Genomic DNA, 14,691 nt, shown 5'->3' on the forward strand with positions numbered 1-14,691 from the left:
AAAATTTGGTGATGAAAGCCTCTCTTCAAAGAAGTTATCTATTTGGGTTGTGTCTTGAAAATCCACATAGAAATCAAATATTATAGAGAGACACATTGGAAAGACTTTCAACATGAACTCCCATCTTTGAATGTTGGGGTAGATAGTTAAAAACCCATCCACTACCATTGTTAGTGAGGTCTCAAAGTGTTGCAGGTACTTCAATGCATTTCCATAACCTTTATAAAACTTAAGGCACCTGGGGATGGTAAAAACCTTTGGCTATTTCTTGCTAATAATTTTTCAATATGACTTTCATAAGGATTAAAGGATTCTTGGGGAGTGAAATAGTCTTGATCAGATGATGACACAAAAGTACCTGTGTTGCCTCCCACTAATTGACATTTGACTTGTTAGAGATAAATTTGTTTTTCTTCACTCGTTTGCAAATATATTTGAGCTCCAAAAATTTTTATTGGTTTTATGAAGACTTAAGAGAAGCTACAAACTTTAACATCATCCATATTTTGAGTAGCACTTAAAAAATCTTGCCTAATATCTTTAACCTTGTTAAACACATCGAAGGTTAACATTGTTTCACCCATCTGGCCTACCATAAGGTGCTTTGCCATCTTACCCACTCAAAACGGGCACTTATCTTTTATAAGATAGTGTTGGAACATATAAAGTAGCCTTACCTTATGCTTAATATTAAATAGGAAAAGTATATGAACTCCGTGCACATACTTGCTTAAGACTAGTAATAGAGGATATACCATTTTTAAGTTTAGTTGGCCTAGTTTGAAAACTAGCCACTTGTACACATAAGTCATTTTTTTACATTAATACATAATCATTTCCTTGCAATAGTTTACTTGCTTGCTATTGGATTCATGAATACTAGATAGATGCTTGCTTAAATATGCTTTGGCAAAAGTCTAAGATAAGCTCCTAACTTGAACATATTTGACACAGTCAAATATGGGGACTAGCCTAGGTCTTAGTTCAGTCAATGGGGACTAGCCCCCATTTGACACAGTCAATGGGGACTAGCCTAGGTCTTAGCTCAGTTCATCCGTCCATTCCAATCTATTAGGATAATTAATATTGCGCCTGGTGTTGATTAGGGAGGCTACACTCTAAAAAACATACGGTTTTTGAGCCTTGGATGAGAGAGAGGCTTTTGACAAAATCATGGAAAAGAGGGAAATCTAGGAATCTGGCCGACCTAATTTTGGGGTTCTCCTCTTCTCGGATGGCATGCCGTTAAGTGGTTGACTTACAACCTGAGGAATCCAACGGTGTAACAAGAATTGCAACTGAAGAAAGATTATTGAAATGGAAAGATAACATAGAGCGTTTGTTGAACGAATATATTACCTTTCGAGAGTTTTTTTGCTTTTGATTTTTTTAAAAGCTTGTTACATTGTCATTCTATTTTCAACTCTTGGAAGGGCAAAACCCTCGTTTCTCCATTATTTACATGATTTTGGAGCCCAAAAGAGGGCTTAATTTCATTGTATTAAGCCAAGGAATATCATAGAAATTGTAGTCGTCAAAGACATTCCCATAGTCATGTGAAAAAAGGCGTGAATCAAACATGTGAATCAACACATGTGAACCTAATAATTTTTTTGATAAAAATCCAAAAACCAAAAAAATCTTTAAACTTAAAAAATGGTGAAAAAATGTATTTTTTGTAGCTTGAGCAGAACAGACATGTTTGCAAACAACGATCAAGATGAAGCCTTTGATGCAAGCCTCATATGGACTAATTGTTGGAAATAACAATACAATTGATACAATGGTGTGGGGGATATGGGGCCATTTTATATGGCCCAAGCATATATCCAGTCGGCTAGTGGAAAAAACTTGGTGCTGATCCTAAGCTAGGATTATCCCACGCTGACCACGACCACCAAAAGCAGCTCACAACAAGTGCAGTTTACAATAGACATATCTCCTTTGCTATACCATTAGGGACAAGTGTTCCTTAATACATCCAACAACAAGCGCACACATCACAAACATGAATCTCACTTTCCACACACTCTCGGTGTGCCAAAGTAACCACTAGCCCTACTACCCATACCAAATGCTTCTCAATCGGCACATAATTCAGTGCTCATTTATTAGAACCCTATATTGAGAGGTAATGTATAGATTAACATCAATGCCATACCCACCTTCAGTATTACCACCCCACCTAGTTCCTTTTGGAACCGCATTAGTACAATAATACTCGGTGACATTGCCAGTGGACTCCGAGAGACTAGAACAGGAGAGCTATTAGTCATATGAGCAATACAATTCATGTGGACTAGAGCAACCCTCATCCATTAACTATGCCCCCTTGCTCGAAGCTATGGTATAGCAAAGGGTGAGAGGCTTTAATAACATATCATGCAGTCCACCTCTTCATTCATCAATGTTTCCATTGTAAGGACTTGCACTATATGTCTGAGTGTCCTTACAATGTTTCCATTGTAAGGACTTGCAATATGTGTCTGAGTGTCCTTATAGAGCCATCTCATTACACCAAGTATCCCAACTCCATCTTTAAATCTAGTGCCAAAACCACAATTTCATTCCATATGGAGGCATATGTTACAAGTGTGGATTATACCAACATGCTTTCAAGGGTTGTCTCAACAAAGTGACATAATCACCCAAAGAGCTAGTTCCGGAGCCTTTGCATCTAGAACCAATCCAACTAGATTCCTCATTGCTAGATCAAATAATGAAGAGTCTGCCTTAAAGAGAAACCCAATAAAATACCATAAGTTTCAGTTTCACATCCTGAATCGTGCAGTGAGATGAAATCAGTGGGAGATGAAAGTTTACCTTCCATGGGTCATCATAGTTACCACAATATTTTCTCCAATGTGATAGGTGACGAGACGATCCCATCAAAAGCAATCCCTCCTAGGGAGGGATCAGTGCACATCCCCTACACATTGGTAGGTCCAAGCCAACTTCCAAGTGAGTACGACATGTAAGTACGAGCCAAGTGAGTGTGACTCTGCACGAGGGACATTGGCCTTACAATCTTCAATCTTCTTATCCTCGAAAGTTCGAGTCTTGAGAAGTTCTTTTTTACAATAAAATTCTCAGCTTTGGAGAGACGTATCAACATCCCAACACTTGTCATCCACTTATTACAAGCCTTCACCTCAGGCAACCCCTAACACTCAACACTCCTCTCACCTTGTCGAGTTAACCATCCCCTAAAGCCATTATGGAGATCCAAAACCTCACCAATGAAGACAAAGAACACCCCCCCCCCCAAACTCAATCTCAACAACCCTTTAAGGAGGTCATGAAGAAGGAGTGGGTACCCAAGAGTACCATGGCTAGCCATGGAAAGTAGTGCGATGCCCAAGCAAAGACCTGGCAACCACCATTTAGCTAGAAGCCTACCCATGAGTAGAGAGGAAAATAGCACGATGCCCAAGCAAAGACCTACCAACCACCATTTAGCTAGAAGCCTACCCATGAGTAGAGAGGAAAATAGCACGATGCCCAAGCAAAGACCTACCAACCACTATTTAGCTACCCATAAGCGAAGATCTGCCAAGCGAGATCCGTATGCAACAACAGAGTTTTACCCAACCCCCGAGCCTCGTTGGATCCCTGTCAAGATGTCAGGAGCTCAAGGCTTTTATGATGGAAACCCTTCTACTTGGGTCCCAAAAACCTCACGGACTGCACCCCAATCTCCATAGCTAGAGAGAGTCAAGCGGCAACCCCGAACGCCAGTTTGAGCCTAGCAGCTAACATTTTGTTGGGTCCCTACCAAGTTGCTAGAAGCCCAAGGATTATATGAAGGGAACCCCTACATTTGGGTTTCAAAGTCATGAAAAACTACATCATAAGTCTCTGAAAAATCACACCATCAAATGCCAAACCGAAGATGGAGTGGGCATCTCCAACCACAAAGCTTGAGTAGGAATGGAGAGAAGTGGATTCCACCTCAATGTATGTCCCAATACCATCTTCAGCGAAGTTTGAGGAGTCCATGGATGCCAAGAAGCAAGAGGCAATACCTTTCCCATGTGCAATGGCATGACCCACGTTTGTTTCCATTAATGAAGAGCCGCCTATCGTGTTAAACTCTAAAGAGTGTGCTGTACATACTTCTGTGCACTACCCGCTAAAAAAAATCACCATTACCCCACAACACCTGTGTGTGCACCATGCTACAACACCAGCTCACCAACCAGAACTAGAAAGACAAAGCTCAATCAAGTGCTAATGCAATGACATCAAGGCTGTCATCGTGGATATGCAAGAAACTTTTGGTCTTTGCTCCACACTATAAGCCAAAACCTTAAAACCCCATTGTACATGTAACATATCACTTCTTATTAGTTGTACATACACATATACCATGAAATGGCAAAAAAAAAGCCATATTACTACCCCGAAAAAAGATGCCATGTGGCAGTGCAAGCTCACATGTGCTACTATTTAGGAGAGAGAGAGAGAGAGGGAGAGAGAATGCAAGAAAGCACTTTTGCAAAGTTCGCAATTTCTGGGCAAACGGTCATGGCAACTGAGCTCCCGTCCCCTCGAACTGCAGTTTCCCCCTCCTTCGCGTTTTCTGCCCCCTCTCTCTATGCCCCCCGCTCTATGTGCCCCCTCCCCCCCTCATGCGATTTAGCCTCCCCTACTCCTTTCGTGTATCTGTGTCCCCCCCTCTTTGGTTGTTTTTCTTTTCTTTTCTTTTTATCTTTATCTTTTTTTTCTTTTCTTTTCTTTTCCTTTTTTTCTTTTTCTTTTTCTTTTCTTTTTTTTTCCCTTCTTTATTTTTCTTTTTTCTTTGTGTTTTTCTTGTTCATGTTCTTTTTTTCCTTTTTTTCTTTTTTGCTTTCTTCTTTTTTTTTCTACACCACCCCCTCCTCTTTGCCCTTTGCTCTTGCCGCACTCGTCTTCCTTTTCGGCTTTCAGCCCTTTCTCCCCTCCCGTGCAGGCTAAGTTTCCAGTTTCTTCAAGGTTTTTCACTCATTTCAGCAAGCCTTGGTCTATTCTGGTCTTCACCCTCAAGAGGACTCCATGTCGGCTGCTTCATCATCCCCGATCGAGGCTGCCATTGCTTGCATTTCCTTTTTCGAAGCGGATCTTCAGATTCTCGCCACCCCACGACTGTTGCCTCATTAGAGGCCTCCACCTTGGTTTGCAAAACTGTCGATCGGTAGGCCGCCCTGTGCGTAGACAACTCAAGGATCTTCTACAGGCGAGCCTCATTGGTGAGCCTACAAAGATCACTGATATTCACCCTTTGGGACATGGATACTACCAAGTGGAGTTCGACTCACCAATGGTGCCAGATCGAGTCATGTAGATGAGCCTCCTTGCACTGCGTATGACGCATGCCTTCTTTGCACAGTGGCAACACAGCTTCGATCCTACGTCTGGCATGTCGGGCTTCCCAATGATAGTTTGTTTCCCAGGCCTTAGGAAGGAGAAAACCACCACTCCATACCCTCTACGCCAGATAATGGCTCGATGACCTTCTCTTTCCCATTGAGCGTAGCCTCGGGGATGGATTGGGATTCTGAGTTGGTGGCAGCTGCCATCCAGGGACAGGCAGTTGAGCTTTCCCACGATCTTCGCGTTAGCGACATTCTCACCCATTTTTGGCCTTTAGCTAGGATGGAGCTTGGAAGCTTAGCCCATTGAGGCTAGGACAGAGAGATGGTGGCTTTCAGCCTAGAGGTGTTGCTTTTTGTATTTATGCATACTTCGACCGCAGTACCTCTTCCCCTTTCTTATTAGATACCTCCATTGTGATCGATGGTGTTTGGAGTATGCACTCTCTCACGCTCGGACAACATTAGGAAAAATGTGGACTCATTTTTGGGCCCTCTAAGAAATGCCAAGTCATCATTCTATTTTACGAAAAGGGGGATTGTGGATAACTCTATCCATAGTACCTTAAAACTATATCATGTAACATATCATTGGAAAGATCTTGATGAGAGGATTCTAACGCACCAACCTTTGATAAATTTTGAGTTTTTATGCTCAAGTTATGGCCTCCCCACCAAAAAAGTAACCTCAAAAGTTCCATAATGGAAGCCTCACCCTCATTGGTCCTTATGGAATATTCCTTAGAATCTCAAAGAGCTTAAAAGGCCCAAAAGTGAGTCCAAATTTTTCCTAAGTGGCATCACATGGAGATTAGGATCACTGCCCACTTGGTGCACCTTCACCCTCGAACGGATTGTGACTATTCCCCGTCTCTAAACCCTTGCCCAAGACTCTTCGAACGAGGGCAAATCTGCTAATGCTGCGATATGAGGATTGTCTCATGGAACATTCGAGGTTTAAGGGGACCATAGTGCTTTATACAGAGATGAGAGGTGTCCTCAGAGGCGAGCTTCAGAGAGCCATAGTTGGGGGAACCATCGACATTTTATTCCTCCAACAGCATCACCTCTCAGAGGGGTGCACCCGCCGCCGATGCGAGAGGATTCTTCCAGGCACAAGAGTCATGTTTTGGTCCCCATCCTTCGACCCCTCAAGGACGCAGGCACCACACATGCTAGATTAGAGTTGCAAGAGAGAGGGAGAGAGAGAACACTCCACTTCTATTGCACATATTGGAGTTAAACCTGTCTTGAAAGTTTTGTGAGACCTCCCCCCCTCCCTAGTGAAGAGAGAATCATCCTTGGGAGAGGATGGATTGCCACCCACTGATTGTGTAGTTAGTTGGTGGAAAACAACTACGGCACCCAAGCTTCTCCATGGAATGGTTACAGTACACTTGGTGGATGAGGGTAACCTACACCTATCAACATCCCAAGTCTCGTCTTCCACTTATTACAAGCCATCACCTCAGGTAACCCCTAACACTTACCACTCCTCACCTTGTCAAGTTAACCATCCCCTTAAACCATTTTAGAGATCCAAAACCTCACCAACGAAGACAAAGACCACACTCCCCAAACTCAATCTCAACAATCCTTCAAGGAGGTCATAAAGAAGTGGGTAACCAAGAGTATCATGGCTAGCCATGGAAAGTAGTACGACACCCAAGCAAAGACATGGCAACCACCATTTAGCTAGAAGCATATCCATGAGCAGAGACCTAGCCAAGGAAAGTAGAAGGACGCCCAAGCAAAGACCTGGCAACCACTATTTAGCTACCCATAAGTGGAGATCTCCCAAGCAAGATCCGTATGCAACAGAGTTTTACCCAACTCCCGAGCCTCATTGGATCCATGTCAAGATGTTAGAAGATCAAGGCTTTTATGATGGAAACCCTTCGACTTGGGTCCCAAAAACCTCATGGACTGCACCCTAATCTCCATAGCTAAAGAGGGTCAAGTGGCAACCCTGAATGCGAGTTTGAGCCTAGCAATTGAGATTTTGTTGGATCCCTACCAAGTTGCTAGAAGCCCAAGGATTCTACGAAGAGAACCCCTACATTTGGTTTTTGAAGTCATGAAAAACTACATCATAAGCCTCTACAATCACGCCATCAAATGCCAAACTGAAGATGGAGTGTCCATCTCTCCAATGCCAACCCCAAAGCTTGAGTAGGAATGGAGAGTAGTGGATTCCACCTCAACGTATGTCTCGATACCACCTTCAACGAAGTCTAAGGAGTCCATGGACACCAAGAAGCAAGACGCAATACCTTTCCCATGTGCAATGGCATGACCCACGTTTTTTTTCATTAATGAAGAGCAACCTATGGTGCCAAACTCTAAAGAGTGTGGTGTACACAATTCTGTGAAACTGCCCACTCAAAAAAACCACCATGATCCCACAACGCGTGTGCGCTATGCCACAACACCAACTCACCAACCGGAACTAGAAAGACAAAGCTCAATAAAGTGCTAAAGCAGTGACATCAAGACCTTTATCATGGATGTGCAAGTGACTTTTGGCCTTTGCTCTGTGAGACTGCACTATAAGCCAAAACCTTAAAACCCCGTTGTACATATAACATAGCACTTCTTATTAATTGTACATACACATATTCCATGGAATGACAAAAAAAAAAACCATGTTACTACCCAAAGAGAAAGAATATACCACATGGCAGTGCAAGCTCACGTGCTACTACTTAAAATAAGCTTAATTTTTATATTATTATTATGATTAATTTCAAAAAAAAAAGAGAAAGAGAAAGAGAAAGAAGCAGAAGAAGATAGAAAAGAGAGAAAGATGAGAGAGAGAGAAAGAGAGAGAGAGAGAGTGAGCATGAAAACCTCCTCGACGAAGAGAAATGGGAAGAGAATCTAAACCGGCAAAAGGGCTAGCAACACAACCAGAGTTGACAAAAGGCCAAGACTTAACCAAGCTCTGCCTCTCCCTCCAAGGCACAAAACATGCCCACAACCATGCTAATCAAACGAGGTAGGGATACACTACAAAGTTGTATCCCACGATCTCGGTATTATCCGACAAGCCACCTCCATCGCTCACTAATTACCAAAATACCAGACGGGGTGTCCTAGATTCTTCCATTCTCATGGACAACCCAACCTATTCACGCTCACCTTATCAACCATCCAAGCTACATATCAATACTCAATTCTCTATCTCAAACCATGTATAAGAGTCAAAGAAATCAGACAAGTGTCGAAGGAACCGGTGTGTTGGAGTCTTCACCCCAAGGTGCTTTTACATGGACCCACCTTTTGCCCAATGCCCATGCATGGCACCTGTAATATATAAATAGGCTATGTATCTAGTAGACACATAAATAGGCACCAATATCTCAAGCAGATGCATTACACCTCATTGTCAATAGTCGTCGAGATACGTTTCTAGATGGGGGTAACCATGGCAAGCATAAGCCTAGCCCATGGTATTACCCATCGCCTGGGCTTTCCTCAAATTAGCAAGAACCTTACGTGGTCGCTTCTTTGGCCCTACCACCCATTGATCAACATTGCCTCTATTCCTGAATCTCACTAATGCCAAATCCCTTAAGCCACAAAGGCCGCCCGCTCCATTGTAGCTATGGGCAAAGCCAACTTCTATGCATCAATAATCTAATGGTCTTAACTCCCCAGGGAAAGGGATGTCGAAAAAATGTCGACAAAAGCACCATAAAGAGAGTTAAAGAATGCAATTGAGTTGGTAAAATCTTGGCCATTGCCCATACATGCTGCATGCATATTTCGCCTGTGACATCATTTTTCTTGTCGTGTCTCACATGTCATGGCACACAAGAACATGCACCTACAACTAAATTCATCACGTGCATACTTCACCTAGGGGTTTTTTTTTCATATCTTGTATCTCATACCACATGCATATTTCACCTATGGGCATCAAATTTTTTTTTTTCATATCTTGCATCTCATACGACACACATAAACATGCATCTCTAACTAAATTCATCATGTCGATCCTCTAGGTACATTTGTGGATGGGAAGACCATGGCCTATGGTACACCCATCGCTTGGAGAATCCTCGACCTTGCAGGTTCCAAATGAGCTTCAATGCATTCAACCTCTACTTCAACTCTAATCCCTTTACGAACAAAGTGTCGCCCTTACCAACATATTCGCGAACAATGAAACTGAATCTCTAGGTACCACACTATAAGCTCCGAGTATGATATCATGCCATGCCACTAGACTGCCATCTACCAATGTTAATCATTCCATGGTACTCTTGGCCCTCATCCTGAATCATAAGGTGCTGACCACTTCTACCGACGACGACTACCTAATTTTAAAGAGACCACACTACTTTCACCCACCAAAGGCCTCAGATGAAGAACCTATCCATCGCATTTCATGCTGCCTCACCAAGCTGTGCCTACCACCAAGATGACCCATTTCTTCTCACCACTTTGCCCTATCTTCGGCTGTGAATCGGTCCCGAACCATACAACTTAACCTCGAACGCCAACGTCATGACGTATCTTAGACTATCCACACCTTTCCACCTTGATAGCAACAGCACCACCGACTTGGGTGGCATGGACTCAGTCAACACCATTAGTTGCACACAATACATATCCCTTGAATGTGAATCCTATAAATTTTCTCTATTCATTAACATGAGGGACATGCATGCCTACAAAACTACAAACACTTTAAACTCATGCCAAGACAGAAGGAATTGGGTATCAGCAATCATGGGTTGCTTCATTAAACCTATCACGTAGTTTACAACTAAGGGCATTGAAATTACATATTTAGATGAAACCACAATTCTCAACATTTTGTCAGGGCACATGAAAGAAGGATATTTTTTCCCCTCACAACAACACTGACTTGTACCTTTGAGAGAAAGAGGACCTTTTGTCTGCAGGAAAAAAAGATAAAAGGCAAGTGCTTCCCAATGAAGTTTCAAGGAACTGCTAATTGAAGAATGCAAGGAGGTCAACTGGAGATTCCTGGTTGGGCAGCTTCCTACAAAAAATTCTGTGGTCGCCCTTGCATCTACACATTTTTGTTTTTTGTTGCAACAGAAACTATGCCATAGAACATCAAAAGTAGAATTCTTTTCAATTACCCAAATCTAGTACGTGTGAACTATAAAGAATAATGACAAAAGTAGAGGTGCTTCAGATGGCCAAGTGTGGCAGCATGGGGCATGGGATTGACATTTACAAATGTGTAAAGAACGCTCCATTACTAGGAGGTTGGGGTGATGGACACGCATGACAGATTTCAAAAAGCAATATAATCCACTAGATAATCAACAAAGAAAAAATATACAGGTCGTAAGAAAACCATGTTACAAAGTGCCTAGAGAAGGTGGAGGGATGATTCCCGTGATATTTGTACAACTAAGCACATTTTGTTGCACACTGAGCTTATCAACCCTGCAAAACCAACAATATCATAAATGTGAAAATTCAAAGACTCTAAATTCTTCTCAAAAAAGTAACCAATATGACTGAAACATACAACTGTATGAGTCGATTAACTTACGCGTGGTAACTTAATGCAGACATGCGGTACAAACTTGTGAAAACAAGAAGGTGAAGGCCTATGGAATAAAAGAAGATAAAAGTGCGCGCATATCTGGAAGCGACACAAAAACAAGCTCCAACAAATCTGTAAGTCTATTTGATATAAGTTAGAGAGAGAGAGCTCCCATTAACAAGTGCAGGACTGTTCATGAATATATGTCAATAAAATTTCTTACTTGTTGCCTAGAAGAAAGCGACCACTTGTTAAGGTAATCTTGTCTCTTAAGCCCAGCTCTTTGTATCTCCTATCCTTCTCCTGCAAATGGTATGATACAGATCCTTGCATGAAACACGCATTCTCAAACGTCACAAAGCATGGCTGTGTTGTATATTACCTTCTTTGAAAAGGCTGTGAAGGGATTTATATCTTCTTCATATATTTTTCTGTATTTGGTTTCCACATCTGAACCAAAACCTGCTTCTAAATCCTCTCCACGCTGATAAAACAACACTGTGAACAATTAACAAAGAGGAACCACCATCTCCACGATCGTGTGAATCCTTGGAATGAATAATGTCACGGATTCAAACCTTCTTTGGCCCTCTTGAAAAAGGACGGTCTTGTGTGTAGTCTTGTATATACCGAATCTTCTCGTATAGCTTTACATTATCTGCCTTGCATTTCTCTAATTCTACTCCAACAGACTTATTCTTGTCTTGCAGATGCCTCAACTCCTACAGAGTTAAGCATTACAAAACTAGCTTTTTAGTTTGAAGTGTCTTTTATGTGCTTCTCTAGCACAACACATTCCGACCAGCACTGAATCAGAAATGCACTCACTGACTAGTTTACCTCCTCTGTTTCCCTTAGACGTTGTCGAAACCTATCTCTCTGACTGCAGATTACTTGAAGCATTGAGTTCTGCTCTCCATCGTCTGTTCCTCGCTTCACTCCACCATGCTGGCATCATCATTAGCACAGTTTCTCAACACCCTTGACCTTAATGATATTATACAGGACAAATTGAGAAAATTGTTATTTATTCCCACACAAGGCTGACATTCACATGCAAGTAATGCTGCTGCAATGCTGATATGAGAAAATGGAAACACAACCACGAGTATTGAAACATTAAAACTGTGTCATACATATTGAGAACAACCAAGGTAGAAAATCATTGACCATATACTACAAAATGCAGGACAAACCTCGGCAATATCTGTTATTCCTAATTCTGGCAGATCCCAATCATCCGCCTTGCTCGCTCGTTTGTCCATTGAATTGTAACCCTGAGCCCAAAAATCAACACAATCGGCCACATTATACCCCCTCTCTCAAGATAGCCAATGGGTGGGCAGGGAAGGAGGCAGGGGAGTGGGGGTTTGGTTCATGGACTTCATTAGATTAAAGAAAGCAGTACCATAAGAATATCCTCTTCAAGTTTTGTGATAAGCTTTTGCTGCTGCTCAGTTTTGATTTCCAAATCTTGTACTTTTTCTTCGGATAACTCTGCAGCCTTGACTTTCTCTGCTATTTGTACCTACCCACAAGCAATAAGGCCTCTCCAGCTTCAGAACTGAAAGCTCATGTAACAGAAAAGCACTGAGACTTACAAATGATGTTACCTTCAACTGTGTGAGCTCATGCTCCATTTTCCGATTTTTGTCTAGCAGTAAGGCTTCAAGTTTACTGATGTCTTCTCCTGTAGTTGCCAGCTCCCAGTCTTCAGCTTCGATGGAGTTATAACCAACCGCCTAAACACACCAAATAACCATCTTCAAGTAAGTAAATTCTCATCACAAAGCATGCCTTTTTGACACATTCTCTTCCTCAATGTGTCTTATGTTTTAAGAGCTGAAGCTTAAGTTTTGAAATAATGCTCTGATCCTTGGAGTGAGATACATAAGTTAATGTGATTTGTAAAGCAGTTATAAAGGTGTATGACACCCCCGCCCACTCTTGTATAATAAAAGGAGATCCTTTCTCAGTGGTTGCTTTATCCATTATTGAGAAATATACACAATTATAGATTTAAAGCCAGTCATGTATCCCTTGACAAGGTGGAGTGTGCAAAGCCCATTGATCATGTACCTGCAAAATCTTCACTTGCTTTCGAAGATCTTCCATTTGTTTCACAGTTGGTCGTTGTTCCAGGCTTTTTTGCAGCTCTTCTATTGTTACAATCTGCATAATGCCAGATATACTTTACTTGGCTTAGAAGAATTTGCAATGCTGCTAATGCAAACATGAACTTCAGGGCTTTACAGACATAACCCCCACCCTTGAAAAGAGGAGATTTCACCCACCCATTCCTCATGGGCCAGGAATCTCCCCTTTCCAATCCCCCGTCTATTTGATGGGCAGAACTTGTGTGTAAAGACCCTTGTTGCTTCCTGCTGAAAATACGAATGAGTATAAAGTGGGGGGGGCCGTGCACCTTCTCATTGACCAAGGTATTCAACCTTTTCAGCTCAACAAGGTGCTGCTCTTGCTCTACTGACAATTGCATTTCAAGATTGTGGAGTTCGATGTGCAATTCAGAGAGGACTTTCTCCTTTTCTATCAATGAAGTTTCCAGACTGCTGTTTGTGCTGCTGTCGTGTCTGCTGGCACCATAAGCATGCATAAAGATATGGTTTCCATATGCAAGCTTGGTAAAATATGCTGATACACAAAAAAACTGGATCACCTTTCCTGAACATGACTTTCCTGAGTATTTGCAACTTGGAGTTGAGATCTCAACTGATCCTGCAGTGTATAATGTACCTTGATAAGATTGGAATACATTCAAGCATACAAAAACAGAACTTTTCCCAACTGACTTTGAGCATCTTTGAGCACCAAGAAATGAATGGTTGTTGAGAGTATATTACTGGATCACCTTCTCTCTTTCTAGGCTCATTAATCGAGTTTGTGCCCTCTCAACCTCATCTGTCAGCAGATTAAGCTCCGCCTGCTTTGCTGCCCGCTCTTCCTCTGTTTGCGCTCGAAACTCAAACAGTTGGCTTTGACCATACTCATGCAGACGCTGCATGTTTTGCACACTCTCCTTAGCTGCTCGCAGCTGGTCTTGTAAAGATTGCTCCCTACAAACACTTGAAAACTATGTAAATAACAAGCAATGTGGAGATGCCTGAAACAGGCCAAACCCCAACCACTTCTATGTGAAATCTTACAGTGCGACCCACATGCGAAAACTATTCTTTCACAAACCTTTCCTTCAAAACCTCCAACATTTTTTGGTTCTCTTCAGCTAGACTCCTTTGCTTCATTTCCACAATCTCCTTGACTTTCTCTTCCATCTAATGGCATGATCAAACCTTGACCATCAGAAAAAAAAATTGGATATACACAACCAAGGATGGATCCAGAGTCCAACAACAACGCATTGACAATGAAGGACCTTCAGGTGAAGAATTTTTGGGCTAAATATGGGATTACATTGAAGTTGCAAATAGAATGGATGCTTTTGTATGTTTAGAGGGCTTTTAACTTTTGATTCAGAGTATGAATGTGTACCTGTTGCTCTAGTTGGCGATTGCGTTCTTCAAGCCTCCTAACTGTTGCTTGTTGATTTCTAAGATGTGCAGCTTCTGTCCTATATTCTTCTAGCTCATGTTTCATCTTGCGATTTTCTGACTCTAGGTCAGCCACCTTGGAAGACAACTCCTGCAATAATGGCTTGCATTTCAAAAAACGTGGAGAAGACAATACATAGACAAGCTGACAACTTAAAATAACACCAGAATACTTTTAAGATATGTTCTTGAATTTTAAAGGAACCACACATTATGCAAAGTTCTTTTAGACAATTATCAG

General features: G+C 41.9%; 1 protein-coding gene across 1 annotated transcript in view; it reads right to left on the reverse strand.

The window, feature by feature from the left end:
- Positions 1-10,430: 10,430 nt before the first annotated feature.
- LOC147632571 (protein CASP) overlaps positions 10,431-14,691 on the reverse strand; it is a 30,847-nt gene continuing 26,586 nt past the window's right edge. The window contains exons 4-18 of the mRNA XM_086807362.1: positions 14,392-14,541; positions 14,086-14,174; positions 13,754-13,958; positions 13,562-13,620; positions 13,310-13,475; positions 12,964-13,056; positions 12,498-12,626; positions 12,293-12,412; positions 12,081-12,161; positions 11,725-11,832; positions 11,463-11,606; positions 11,267-11,368; positions 11,108-11,187; positions 10,891-10,983; positions 10,431-10,781 (exon numbers count right to left, since the gene is read on the reverse strand). Coding sequence (XP_086663488.1) covers positions 10,694-10,781; positions 10,891-10,983; positions 11,108-11,187; positions 11,267-11,368; positions 11,463-11,606; positions 11,725-11,832; positions 12,081-12,161; positions 12,293-12,412; positions 12,498-12,626; positions 12,964-13,056; positions 13,310-13,475; positions 13,562-13,620; positions 13,754-13,958; positions 14,086-14,174; positions 14,392-14,541 — 1,707 coding nt within the window. The 3' untranslated portion in view covers positions 10,431-10,693. The remainder of the gene's footprint in view (positions 10,782-10,890; positions 10,984-11,107; positions 11,188-11,266; positions 11,369-11,462; positions 11,607-11,724; positions 11,833-12,080; positions 12,162-12,292; positions 12,413-12,497; positions 12,627-12,963; positions 13,057-13,309; positions 13,476-13,561; positions 13,621-13,753; positions 13,959-14,085; positions 14,175-14,391; positions 14,542-14,691) is intronic.

This window comes from Cibotium barometz, chromosome 13 (assembly GCF_041138505.1).
Source record: "Cibotium barometz isolate CiBa-2024 chromosome 13, ASM4113850v1, whole genome shotgun sequence".
Classification (NCBI taxonomy): domain Eukaryota; kingdom Viridiplantae; phylum Streptophyta; class Polypodiopsida; order Cyatheales; family Cibotiaceae; genus Cibotium; species Cibotium barometz.